Here is a 13,916-nt window from a genome sequence, read left to right as displayed (position 1 = left end):
TCATAAAAATATCAATTTACATAGCATTTTTATTGCAATCATCTTGCTTAAATAATGGGATTACCTACTTTCAGAATGGAATAGGCTGCGTGACACATGACCGAGATGGCAACAAAGATGGCGAAAGGAATCTGACACAGTTTGTCCCAGTTTTCTGGCTGTGTCAGTCGGTGTTCCCGGTGCAGGGGTTCCCTTCCCGAGCCGACAAGATGAACATTTCCTTCTCAGGATGCGGTTTTCTGGGGATGTACCATGTGGGAGTGGCGTCCTGTATCATGCAGCACGCACCCAACCTCCAGCTGCAGAAGTTGGGAGGTGCCTCCGCCGGCGCGATGAGCGCTGCCATGCTACTCTTCGGTTGCGATCTCAGTAAGTCCAAACTATTCCTAAGGTCTCTCTGTAAGTCCTCAATCGTATATCACTTAATATCCTTAGGATGTGGTGTTATCAATAACTACAAAGTAAAATCAAACTTCGTTCAATTTCAATCCAACAGAAGTTCCCAAGTTCTCAAAACAAACGTAAACATTATGTTGAAAATTTTGAAAACGTAACGTTTCTGATTCAGATGTTCTATCATCTATATTTTGAAGTCATGGTTTGCGGAAGTAAGTAAGGGAACTTGCATGGATAAGCAAAGCTGAAGGTATTCATATCAGCTGTCTGAGATCCTTTGTACATACAAGAAGGAGGATAAGACAACCATGAATATGGAAATACCTTTGCCATTGGGAAAACAATAGGTTTGAAATTCATGATTTGACGTGGCATGCATGTACATACGCTTGTCTCCAGTTTGTCTAGCTGGCAGCCCTGGACTCGCATTGTGCCATGTGCCAGATGGCCACTGTTTTGAAACATTGAGTTGAGAGGTAGTAGCAATCTATAAAGTGCATGGCTAAATCATCCCACCAAATAGTGCCAAGAAAACTCTTATTGTTATTGACAGGAAGCAAAGGGATACATTTGAACAAGGAGGTTGTACTTCAACTTATATTATAAATTATAGAGTCTCCCTGTAAGTATACCTCCTTGGTTTGAATCAGTAAAGTTTCTTAAGAATCGGTGCAATACATGTAGCTCAAAAGGTATAGTACTTTATTAGTAGTCAGTAGCCTGTGGTCCCAGTCTCTAGGAGTCGGCTTAGGGGTTTTTACCAGGCCCAGTTTGCTTTATTAGACCGTTTCTGATAGCCTTCCTACCGCTACCACTACTTGCCACCCTACTTTCCCAGCCGCCCTACGACGTAATCTAAACCAAGGCCGTAAACACACCCAGAGCGGACTACTAGTAAGCTGTCTGAGCGGGCGGGGGTTACTCCCAGTGCCGTAGAGATATCGAGGAGCCCCCGATGGTATGGATTCCAGGCTAAGTAGTCGGCTCACAAGCCTTGCATTCAGAAGGCCGTTTGTTCAATCCCTGGTCACAACATTCTTTTTTCTAACATTTTTAATTCGCCTCACCATAGAAAGCGAGACCCACAGTGTAATGTCGATGTTATCATTACAGTTGCAGTTCTCACATAACACAAGATGACTGCATGACTGACTGAGAGTTTCTTTTGTTTAGGATATGATAGAAAATGACAAGTAATTCCATCCAGAACAGTCATAAAATTGAGGCTAACATGGATTTTCTTGCTCTATACTTATTGCATCAGCTGTTCTACTTTCCTAGTGTGTTATCTAGGTCATAATTGAGCCTCAATGACTGAATGAGGCAATACAATCATTCAACACGTGACATGTATCACATTGCATATTTGAAGTCCCGTAGTTTTATAGATAAAGGCACTTACATTTTTCCTAAATCACCCAATCCATGTCATGGCAAGATACCATGCAATCCAAGTTATGTTAATAGAATAGTTTCACAGTATCCCGTTGTCTCAGTTGGTACGTACCCTACTTTTGTATACAGCACACACTTAGTACACTAGTGTTAGTACTGTTACAGACAGTCCAAGGCCAACTAGAGGGTCATCGACTGAAAGTAACCCATTTTAAGGTAAAGAGCAGACCAGTCCAACTTCAAGACCGGGAGGTTACTGATGACCAAAAGTATTCCACTATCAAGCGGCGTTAGCTTATGCTTGCTATGAAACAAATCAGCTTATAGGGGTCATTGACAAAAAGTATCCCAATCCTAATCCTATGAATATGGCCTATATGAGTGCTTACAATCAAACAAATCAAATAGGTGTCAGTGACCTAAAGAATCCCACTTAACTTTCCTAAAATCCATGTGTAGCTTACACTAGTTCTACAAATTCTTTGGGGGGGGGGGGGTACTGACCAAGACTACTAGTATGCCATTGTCATGAAGACATGATACAGGCTACATACACCAATATTGTAACCCAAACAACCTAAGGGTCATTGACCCCACTGACCTAGTTGTAGCACTTTACCATTGACTAGTTCCCTTTCAGAAAAATATGGATACTATTATATTCAATTATGCTTTTTTCAAAAGCTGACTTCTTTCCAAAATGATTATACTTACAATTGTACGTCAGGTTGCTACTAGTAAATGTTCAACAGCTATGCCGAGTATTGTTATCAAAAGCTTGTCATCCCCATTTCAAGACAGGTGGAATACTAGTAGCCCAAGCCTGTAAGGAGATAGGTCCATGGGCTGCACATGTCAGGCCATGGGGATGGCTGAACCCAGTTGTGTTTATATCTGGGTCAATCAGACCCCCGCTCAAATTAAGGCTTGCTCTGTCTAGCCTGGGTGCCTCCCTATTTAGTTTACGGGGCTCTCACGCTCACACAGTCACAGACAGATGCTCCCGTAAGATATTATTAGCCATTAGAGAGAAAATATGACAGCCTGGTAAACTGAATAGGGCGCCAGCTAGGCTAATTGCTCTGTCCATGTGACTATCTTATTCAGATGTCGCACGCTTTTAGAAAAGCAAGTCCAATAAAACAAGAGAAGTGCATAACTTCTGGATTTCAGTGATTGCATGATATCTGTACGTGTGATGGGAGAAAAATATTAATTCTTAGGTCTTATATGCTTGAGTGAGTGTATTTACTGCTTGCACATGTATGTATGCTTTGATTTGCATATTCAGAAGTTACCAACATGGCATATTACCGTTTAGAGGTTAAGCACCTGGCAGTGTATTGACAGAAATGCTTGGTCAAAAGTTTTTTATTTACATTCCACGTCAATTACTGAATGCATTTATGTTTGCAGAGATTTGATTTCGCGGTAGGAAAAATGAAATGGAGTGTTTGCGCCTTTGCGCTGCCTTTAAGTTCATGGTTGAAAGAATGGAGTCGGCGGGCAGAAGAGAGGACAAGCATAAATTTGTGGTTGTTTTAAGTTAGAGTTGAAGAGGTAACCGCATTATCAAGAAACATCAAAACACCTGAAAAATCAATGTCAACATTGACAGTAAAAGGCTACTTCTTCCAAAAGGCCAAGAAAATTGGAGACATGCAAATGTACTAGTATGGATGTGAAATAGATTGTATGCATATCCTTGAAAACAACAAGGATTTAAGGTTTAACTGTTTGTGTAATTCAAGCCAACATACTGGGGTATTGTTTTTCTTTCACTGATTTGATAGATTATGGGAAAGACCTAAAACAAAGAAAGTCCATGTTGTGATGTTGTGAGCACAAGTACATGTTAAACTTAAAGTTAAAGTATCCCAGACATCTTGATAAGACACATAGGGGTGGCACCCATCTCCATTTTTTGTAGCCCTTAGGCCACACATTTGTGCAAGTCACTACAGCAGGGGGCTAGTCTGCTGGTAGTGATGTGTGTTTAACTCCCATACTCTTTTTCCAAATGTTGTGTGCTAAGCAGAGAAAGCAGTATAATGTACCATTTTTAGAGTCTTTGGTTTGACCCAGCCGGGGATCGAACTCACAACCTACCGTGTGCAAAGCAAACACTCTACCCATTACTTAGGCCATTGCTTCGGTACACGTAGTAGCACCATAAATCTGATGATTTCCTTTTCTTTCCTCAGGAGAGTGTACAGACTCGGTTCTCAGACTGGCCACGCAGGCGAGAAAGCGTCGTCTCGGTCCCATGCACCCCAGCTTCCGCCTCGTGAAAACCCTCCGGGAGGGCATGCGGCATATCTTCCCTCCCAACGCACACGAGATCGCGTCCGGACGGCTCTGTCTTTCCGTCACCAGAGTGTGCGATGGACAGAACGTCATCCTGGACCAGTTTGACACCAGGGAAGAGCTGATCCAGGCCTTGATCTGTTCAGCTTTTGTACCTGTGTACTGTGGGCTGGTACCACCAATGTTCAAGGGAACGGTAGGTTTTAACATGTATCAATCTCTAGATTATAAGAATACATCCTATTACAGTAACAGTTTTCATCATGTTGAACCTCAAAAGTGATCTTTTGAAAGCCCTACTTCAGTAGTTTTTCAAGCAACTATGTGTTGGTATAGTTACCATACAGAAATATTCTGTATCAAAGTTTAACTACAATTTCCAACACAAGTATTTGGACTCAAGGAAATTGTCGACTGCTCAGTTCCAGTCCTTATCAAGGGATGAGCAATCCACTGTCTCAGTCTGTGACGTCACGTTATGCAGATAGGACACGTGACTCGGTGAGCAGTGGATCATATGTTGCAGAAAGTCTCAGTGGATCATATGTTGCAGAAAGTCTCAGTGGATCATATGTTGCAGAAAGTCTCAGTGGATCATATGTTGCAGAAAGTCTGGATTGTAAAGCCCTGATGTACATGTAGATGGCTTCTTTTATTCCTCTTGCTCATTCCTTGATAAGATTTTGATCAGTCAAAAATTTGAGTAAGTTCAAAAACTTGTGTTGGAAATTGTAGTTTGACTTTGATACAGAATGACTTCTACCAACACAGATGAACTTTCAAGTGAATACAGAAATACATTTCAGTTCTTTAGACAACAGCTAAGAAAAAGGGAGAGAAATGTTGTTAATGTTAAAAGTACTTTAAATTTATTTTCATATTTCAGAGATATGTGGACGGAGGCCTGAGTAACAACTGTCCACACCTTGGCAAGAACACCATCACAGTGTCACCCTTCTCAGGAGAGGCAGACATCTGCCCGATGGACAAACTATCCAAGTAAGGGGACATAAGTGAAACCCTTGTAGCTAACACATGTTCAAGTTAGAGAAGATTCAAGAGCTGCAGGGCATTTGTACTGTATGAAAGAAAAATTCCCGTTGACACGGTTATAATTAGCAAATTCAAAACATGTTCTATAATTGTGTGGATGTTTTTTTTTTTTATTAACCAACTCGGCCATGTTGTAGACAACTTCAGGTTATGTTTTATTACCTTTTCTCACATTTCTTTTTCTATTTTTCTTCCCTACAGCAATTTGTTGAACTTCTCCATGACCAACACCAGTATCCAGTTCACCACCACAAACATGTGGCGCATGGCCATCGCCTTCTTCCCACCGGATCCCGAGGTTCTGCAGGAAATCTGCCGGCAGGGGTTCAACGATGCCCTCCGTTTTCTACGCGAAAATGGTGAGAAGTCTATATATGTTTTATGTAATGGCTGTGAATATGTATTTGTATATCCGTAAAGCACTTACCCTCCCCATTGGTTACTTCAAACCTTCATAGCTTTGTAGTTTTAAAACTTCATCTTCATTAAATTGATGAACGCCAATTGACTTAATAGCATACAACCTTGCCTTGACTTAGTCTTCTATTGAACCATTCTAAATTGTCTTCACCTCATTGACATATCAATTCAGAGTTTTGGTATACATGTAAAACCTGGTTCTCCAGTTCTTTTCTTCAGTCCCTGACGAAAGATAGCGGATGCTGTATGAAACATCTGACTGTTTTAAAATTTTACCCAGTTGCTTGAGTAACTATCTTTTGGCATGCCTTGTTACCTGGATGTCTAAACTTCATTGACAAATCTTCATTTATTTCTTTACTCAAAATGTCTGTACACTTTTCCTGTGTTGCAGATCTGATAGGCTGTATGAAGCATGTCAGCAGTGTCAGGTCTATGAGCGAAGCCTTCAACTACGACGCGGCGAGGTCAACCAGCGAATGTAGCGATGATAGCAACGCGGACGTGTTTGTTGAGATTGGCCTTGAAGAAACCGCCGCAGAGGAAAAAGAGGAGTGTTCAGAGTGCAAGTCAGAAATCCACCATGCAAACAAGCAGACACTTCCAACACAAGTTTTAGATGGTAGGTACTGGCACTTGGAGGGTTTGTGTAGTGTTGTCTAGTGTCTTGTCTTGTCTTGTGGTGTAATGGGGGCTTTAGATTGACAAAGTCTAAGTAAATGTTGCACATTCAAAGTAGTAGACTTTTTGAGGGCTTGCATTCTTGACAATGTAAAAGTTATTTGGCACAATAGCAGCTTGTATTGTTATTTTGTGATCATAAGAAATGCTTTGTTCTAGCCAGTCTTTTACAGAATGTTGTTCTAATTATAAGTCCTAATGCTGCATTGTGTTCATGTTTAGTTTTCCAGGAGGCCAATCAGAAGGGTATACTACAGAGTATTCTGAACAGCTACACAGCCAGCTTTGTGTCTCTGGTTACTCTTCCTTATATCCTACCATTTGAGACAGCCTTCAACTACACACTCAGGTAAGGACATAGTTTCACCCATTGCCTGTACATGTGTTGTAGTGTGTTGAATGGAAAAAATTGTTTTCTCCATTTGTTTGTCATAGCAAATATCAGAAAACTACTTCTGTGTATGATATTGGAATACACATATATTTTGAACAAGGTATTGTGACAATTAGATATCTCTTGAATATGAATTTATGATATGGATCAGCTATTACGTGGCTCTTACATGTGTTCACAACTTTCTTTTGCATCATTGTTTCTCAAGCACAAGTGTAAAGACTACTAGTATGTGTGTACTTACATGTCACTGTAGATGGGAAACACTGTATGAAGTTTTACAGACGTCTTACTAGACTTGATTCAACCCTACATGTAGGTTTGCTGAGTGGGCACCTGAAGAGACAGCCTACTACCTGAGGAAGCTGTTGAAACACCTGGAATCACAGATGGGGAGACATGCCGGCCAGCTGAAGGACAGGTGTGTGGGATCAGTCTATTTTTGCTTTAGATGAGGTCTTTTTGAATGGTACATGTACATGTTTCTTTCCAGATTCTTCTAAACACTATTAGAATAGCTTCCTATTTAGAAAAACAGTTTACAATGACAACAATCTGATATTAGTATAATGTCAATAAATGGATGAATGAATGCCTTTCCTTTGCATGATGCATGATGGTGATATGTAACTGCACTGTATGAAGATACATGTTTGTAACTAGCTAACAACTTGTTTATGGTTTACCTTGATTGGGAGACAGGCTAGCCTCCTAGCAATTGGCCCAACTATTACCACCCCCTAGAGGAAGTCATTAACCTCGGCCAGCGAGAGATTGTGTAAACATAGGCTATAAGACAAGCAAAATGGTAACTGTAAGGACAGCAGTTACTTGATATGATAACTGCTATTACAACTGAAATATGTGACCTGTGACCCAGATTGCACCTTGACCCGTCAGCCATATTGTTTTCATGTAGGGTGGTGGAGTGGGGGGCAAAGTCCACCTACAGTCAGCAACTCAAGGACTGCAGACTCGTCGCCTTACTGCAAAAACTCCTGGATGAACTGGAGAGAAGAGGGGTCATTTCAAGGTAATATCCATGTTTTCAATGTAATATCCAGGATATTTCAATCCAGGGATGTTTTCCTATCCCTTTGTTTCATTTTGAAGAATATTACAGTTAGCTTCTGCTTGTAGACCAATCTTCATGAGACTGAGAGGAAATTGTTACATGTATGTGTGGCTGTGTGCATAAATAGATTCCAAGATACTACATAGTTTCTAACAGTGATTAAAATGTGTGCTTCCTAGTCCTTTGTCTTAATCTTTCAATTTGTTGTTACTATGCCATATTCTGCAAAATTGTTTTCCTTTCCCTTTGGTTTAAGGTACTGAATGTTTTAACCTTTAACCTACTTTTCATACACAACACAGTAGCAACGTAATACGTTTGTGAATATTAGTCATCCAGGTCACGTGAAGAAGAATGAAATTGAGTCTTTACTACTGAATTTTAATCTCAGACATTTCAAATGACCATCTGATGTTTTTTGTCAATGAGGAGATAATGTTATGTGTTTATCTCCTCCTTGACAAAAAACGTCGGACGGGCGTTTGAAAAGTCTGAGGTTAAAATTCAGTAATCCAAGACTAAATTTCATTCTTCTTCAGTAAGCAATGTAAATATGGAGTGTTTGTATCTGGAGCTTTATTATGTACATGTACTTACCACACCAAGATAGTACTGTTAGATATGTGTAAACATTATCTCACTTTATTCTGGTTACAGGAGAGGGCTGCTTTCTACTGACTCCACACAACTTGGAAAAAACATGGCCAAATCTTCCCCTTTATCCCTAGAATACCCTGAAGACATAGTTGTGCAAAGTGACAAACCAATGTTCAGGCACCGGCCTCACTTCTACTTGGAATTGGATGACACTCTGGACTACAGCGAACCATGGTCTGGTACAGAGGACTTAGACTCTCTCATGGGTTATGTGGAAACACAGGACTACATCTTACACAGGTTGGACTGGATAGATGCCGTGGTTGCCTCTCACTATTGCAAGATGATCGACAGTAACCGAGAGGACTGCGAAGAACTGGAAGCAAGCATGTCGGAAGATGAGGGTATCGCTAGCTTGGCAGATTCCACAGAAGTGTCCTTCAGTTCCAAACTTTAAGACATTTTTTTCTTCCAGCTAACCTTCAGAAAATCCATGAATAGGAGTTACGCTGTCTTTTAGCCATTCAAAATGTGCAAAAAAGAACAAATTTTTGTACATAATGCATATATCTTCTCACTAGATAGATATCTTAGTTTTGATGCCAAATTGATTGTAGATAAATAAAAAAATGGTACAATGCAAATACTAATTTGTCATTCAGGTATTGTGTCCATGTTTCACGTTAGTTGATTTCACCACAGTTTACTGCAAAGTTTGTAAGAACTGTGGTTAACAGAGCATTCCTGAAAAACACCAGAGAAAAATACATTGTAGATTAGGATCAAGACAAAATCTTTTGTCTGTAACTTGCAAAATATATTTTGCTACCTCAAAACAGATAAGTGCCCTGAGTGGTTTTCTTGCACAGTTTTGACTTTTAACTGAACTACTTCTCATTAAGAATGTGGATTTGTGGACCAGTATAAACTTACAGCAAACTTAATTGGGTACTAGTATTATATAACCTCCATTGATATTAATCTGCAGGGTTACATAAATCTGCCACTCTAAAACAGTGGGTTTGATAGATCTCTAGATCACAGTTTAGATATACAGGTCCTGGAGTGTATTACTATTATACAGGGGAACCTTGGGTTGAAGATCTGTTTGGAAGTATCTTTTCAGGGTGGCAGAATTATGTACCCTCAGCTGATGGAATTATGTTATGTTAGTAAATGTCACATTTAGCTACAGCTGGACATGTATCAATGCTTATTAACTAACCTGTCTTTTAGTTACCTCCATATGTAATGACCTCACACATTTCAAAACTGTTGCATAACAGACAAACAAACATGTGGCTCCTTACATGCTTTTATTGTAAGAGATATTTACCAATGGAATACCAAATAACATGTGGATCATTGCCATAAAAAAATTTGAAGAAAATATCAGCTGCAGTATAAAGTAACAGCCAATTTTCAAAGTTGCAATGGATAAGAACATTCAAAGTTAAGCATAATTAATGAGACAGGCTTCCAAGAAAAAAAGGCACACTGTTGTATATGCAATATGCAATCATCAATAGCAAATTTTTAAGTAAAAAGCAATGTTTGAAAGGGTACCATATAGCAATTCTTAAGTCCAAAGCACTTAAGAAACATCACAAGTAGATACTTTAAGCAGTACGTTTCTCTCTGATTCTTTGAGGTATCTTAATTGCATTTGCAATATGTTAATCTATTTTTCCATGTACAAATATTCTATGGCACAGTGTAATGTGCCAAACTCACAAGGTGGCAATTGCATATTAAAGATATTGAATCAGATGTAATCTGTTCTTTTCTCACTTTATCTAAACCAAGCGCTGTCTCTTGCAAGTACATTTTATAATGCAACAGATTGTGATTACATTTACAATTAATATGTTTATCTGAATTAAATGTTGTTATAACTCAGGAAAGGCTGTATTTAGTCCAGTCACCCCATATTCAGAACACGAGCACTTACAAATATATCCCAATGGAATTGAAATTCAAAGCTTTCGAGCGCGAACTACTAGATAGTCATCATTTCTTGTGAGAAGTTCGTCCCCAGCTATCACATGACAGTCTTGTGCCATCTTTTCAAGGTCTTGAAGGAATTCCTCGTTTGTCTTCGGGTATGGAGCACAGATATGGTGAAATGAGCCGGAGATAGTCTCTGAGCTTGTCTCTGGAGTCGAAGCAATACTGATAGTTCCCAACATGACAGGCAATGACATCAAAACCACTCTCCTCCAGAAGGTGACTACTGTGGCTTTGGTTGGCGAGATCTCTCGAAGGCCACGGCATTAATATACTAGCGACGAAATCTTTAGCGTATGGTCCCCACTTTGGGTGGGAAGCCATCAAAACCTGACTTCGGTACACCTTGGTTTTGTCTGTAGGACAGACGAGCAAGATCTCCCCACCAACCTTTAGACAAGAGTGTAACACTTTCAGTGCAGAAACTTTGTCACGGATCCAGTGTAGGACAAACAGACAGACCACCTTGCTGAAAGCACCTTGCCACTCTGGCTTGATAGTGGATGCATCCGAGGTGTCGGCCACGTGGTAGAGTACATTTTTGGCAGAGTTGTGCAGCTGGGCGTAACTGCAGAAAACAACAACTTGTCTGTGATGGATCATCATATCTCAATCAATGTCATTTTATTGCCTCATTCAGAAGTTGGTTTTACTATTATGGGAGTGCCAAAAATTGGATGTCATTGGAATAAGATAAAATAAAATGATTGGTCATTTGATGGGTACACAGCACATTCAACGTCATTTTTTGTCCTTCATAACAGTCTGTCAAAAATCTACAATTACCTGATGAAATCTGGTGACAGGTCAAATCCCACCACCGAGGCGACCCCTGGCTGTTTGGAGATGTAACTGCACATCTCCCCCGTGCCGCACCCCGCATCCAGCACGGTGTCGCCTTCCTCAAACCTCATGTACTGCTGCAGCGCCTGCATCCCGAAACTCGCAGCAACATAGCGCTTCTGATCAGAATAGTTCTTGAGATTTGTAATGTCCATTTTCTGTGCATGATTAGATAAAGAAGTAACCTAAAACAAAATGTTTGGAAAGTGCACCGTTCGATCACACCGCACGCATTCAAGCTCAGCCGTCTATTGGTCTTCACTTCTCAAATTGTAACAAATCAAAAGGTGACAGCTTGACATTAACATATGTCATTTCAGTTTAACTGGTAACGTTACCTGAGACAATAACACACGGAAAATAACTCACTCAATCGCAGGTGGTTACAGCTGGTTATTAAGTTGATAGGAGAAAGCTTTTACTATATCATACGCTTGATACTGGCTGAGAAACACATTAATTAAAGCATTGCGCAGCTGTAACTGTCACTAGACGCAAGGAGGTATTACCTCCTGAAATGCTCCGTGTAATTCATCAGTGATGTTTTCCACAAGAAAACAAACCGGAGTCACGGACTAACTTTATAGCCTGGCTCCGCATAAACAGTCAGGAAACAGGGCGGCCCACAAATGACGACGACGACTGAAGTTAAAGTGTACCTGACCTAGCCCGACGTACTAACTTGAAATCGATTGCCACTTCTATTCGCAAAGCGTGATAATCACTCCGCGGTCCAGTAAGTAACGCCGTCGCCAAGAACTCAATTTCATACGACGTTTGACAAAATGCATCATGAATGCCGGTCTTTTGGTCAACGTAAGTGTCAGACAGAAAATAAAACTGCCTAAACCTCTCCGGACGTCACGGCGTAGTGGCTGTGAACTTTTACCTTTGACTTGTGGTCTCGCAGTGGAGTTTTCTCCATGAAAGTATGTTGCGGTCTGTCGTTGAGCAATCCCCAGGTAAACGGTAATAATTTCAAGCATAATAAAGAAACGACTCAGTGGGCAACTGCGGTAGCAAACTGGGTACAATTAACTTCAATAAACAATCAGAAAACAGCACATAACAAGGTCTCATACTCCGTGAAATATGAATTGCTTACGAATTGATGAAAGGTATTTTTCCAATGTTAAGTCAGTTTTGACTTGAGAATAATTTTTTAGTTTATTGCAGCTCCTTATTTCTTGTCGCCAACCAGAGAGAAATGTACCCTTGGCTTTAAACGTTCTTTGAATATGTTACCAAAGTGTTTAGCATCAACCGCAGGGTTTAGCCAAATATTTCGGAAACCATGCCTGCACAAAATATCTTGAACATGACCAATCCAGTCTAGTTCTTGTTCTACTGCAGTATCATACACTTTCTTAACAATTCTATCATTGGGTAAGCTATGTAGTCTAAGCCAATATTCAATGAGTTGTGTTTGAGTGTCAATATACAATGGCAACATTCCCAGTTCACCTCTTATTGCGGCATTTACAGAGCTTCTTGGGACACAGAGTAGCATTTTGCAGTAGACAGGCATCTCATAGGACGTTGTAGGTTGCTCTAATAAGATATTTCGATTAGCTAACATTAGTTGTATAGAACATGTAAGTTGTCATTGTACTTCTTGAAACGAACTAGAACCATAGGCGGTAGGCCATCGAGTTTTTGTTGAAATAGACATTACTGTGCCGTTTATATATATATAGACTCCGATGATCCGCTAAGAAACAAACAAACGGAAAGGTTTCGGTGAATCGTAGACTAAGTTACTGTGTACTCGGCCTCACTGAAAGATTCCCGAGAACTTACTTTAACACGCACTGTGTAATCGATCCACTGCCAAGATTCCCGACAATCGTACACTAACTGTAACAACCACAACGCCCGATCCGCACAACTGTGTACTTAATCCACTGAATGATTCCCGAGAACCGTACACTAACTGTAACAACCACAACGCCCGATCCGCCGTCTATTCGAAAGAATCACGCATCGGCTTTTTAGCGAATGCCCACAAACGCCCACTCTGGCGAAGTCCGCGCTGCACGAATCTAATTTTTTTTGCTTGGAATATGTTCAGGTTGTGCTCCCATTAATTAATCCTGAGTTTCAAGTCAATCCATCGATCCGAAGTTAAATAAAGCGAACTTGAAGATTCTTACCTGGCTTTTTAGCGAATGCCCAGCAAAAAAGGCTTTTTAGCGAATGCCCACTATATCAGCCAAAATATCGGCCATCGTGACACGGGCGCTAAATCTAACACCATAAACATGTTCAACTAGTTGTCCCCTGAATGTGTACTCAGTTTCCGTGCTGTACACGCCTGTAAAGTCACTTTATTTTACGAAATACACGGCGTGGGAATCCACTGCCCCGGACGTAAAAATCCAATATGGCGGCTCATTTGCATAAATGGGAAAACTACATGCTCCCCTTACCTCTACCTCGAATACGTGCCGCAGGCCGCGCCGTGTATTTCGTAGAATAAAGTGACTTTACAGGCTTGTACAGCACGGAAACTGAGTACACATTCAGGGGACAACTTGTTGAACATGTTTATGGTGTTAGATTTAGCGCCCGTGTCACGATGGCCGATATTTTGGCTGATATAGTGGGCATTCGCTAAAAAGCCTTTTTTTGCTGGGCATTCGCTAAAAACCCAGGTAAGAATCTTCAAGTTCGCTTTATCTAACTTCGGATCGATGGATTGACTTGAAACTCAGGATTAATTAATGGGAGCACAACCTGAACATATTC

General features: G+C 40.5%; 2 protein-coding genes across 3 annotated transcripts; one reads left to right on the top strand and one right to left on the bottom strand.

The window, feature by feature from the left end:
- Positions 1 to 94: 94 nt before the first annotated feature.
- On the top strand, positions 95 to 10,088 carry LOC136430078 (patatin-like phospholipase domain-containing protein 2). The gene is made up of 9 exons (XM_066420364.1): positions 95 to 369; positions 3,996 to 4,294; positions 4,985 to 5,097; positions 5,353 to 5,510; positions 5,966 to 6,193; positions 6,475 to 6,601; positions 6,966 to 7,067; positions 7,566 to 7,679; positions 8,379 to 10,088. Exons 1-9 carry the CDS (start codon positions 210 to 212, stop codon positions 8,773 to 8,775), a joined length of 1,698 nt encoding a protein of 565 aa, XP_066276461.1. The 5' UTR covers positions 95 to 209; the 3' UTR covers positions 8,776 to 10,088.
- On the bottom strand, positions 9,618 to 12,068 carry LOC136430084 (juvenile hormone acid O-methyltransferase-like). Of its 2 annotated transcripts, none has more exons than XM_066420371.1 (3): positions 11,678 to 12,068; positions 11,112 to 11,326; positions 9,618 to 10,893 (listed from the first exon to the last, which is right to left on the bottom strand). In XM_066420371.1, the coding sequence occupies exons 2-3, from the start codon at positions 11,321 to 11,323 to the stop codon at positions 10,386 to 10,388; spliced, it is 720 nt and encodes a 239-aa protein (XP_066276468.1). In that variant the 5' UTR covers positions 11,324 to 11,326; positions 11,678 to 12,068; the 3' UTR covers positions 9,618 to 10,385. The 2 variants fall into 2 exon arrangements, with proteins under 2 accessions (XP_066276468.1, XP_066276469.1); XM_066420372.1 differs by having other exon boundaries at positions 11,749 to 12,068.
- Between the last annotated feature and the right edge of the window lie 1,848 nt (positions 12,069 to 13,916).

Source organism: Branchiostoma lanceolatum, chromosome 3 (assembly GCF_035083965.1).
Source record: "Branchiostoma lanceolatum isolate klBraLanc5 chromosome 3, klBraLanc5.hap2, whole genome shotgun sequence".
In the NCBI taxonomy this organism is placed as follows: Eukaryota; Metazoa; Chordata; class Leptocardii; order Amphioxiformes; family Branchiostomatidae; genus Branchiostoma; species Branchiostoma lanceolatum.
This window is presented reverse-complemented; position numbering and strand designations above follow the sequence as displayed.

Bases quoted from the DNA above. Each gene is read 5' to 3' on its own strand.
- LOC136430084 (XM_066420371.1), bottom strand. From the start codon at position 11,323: ATGGACATTACAAATCTCAAGAACTATTCTGATCAGAAGCGCTATGTT. The intron at 10,894-11,111 runs GTAATTGTAGAT...TGTTTTCTGCAG, and splicing joins CTGTCACCAGATTTCATCAG to TTACGCCCAGCTGCACAACT.
- LOC136430078 (XM_066420364.1), top strand. From the start codon at position 210: ATGAACATTTCCTTCTCAGGATGCGGTTTTCTGGGGATGTACCATGTG. The intron at 5,511-5,965 runs GTGAGAAGTCTA...CCTGTGTTGCAG, and splicing joins CCGTTTTCTACGCGAAAATG to ATCTGATAGGCTGTATGAAG. The intron at 7,680-8,378 runs GTAATATCCATG...TTCTGGTTACAG, and splicing joins AGAAGAGGGGTCATTTCAAG to GAGAGGGCTGCTTTCTACTG.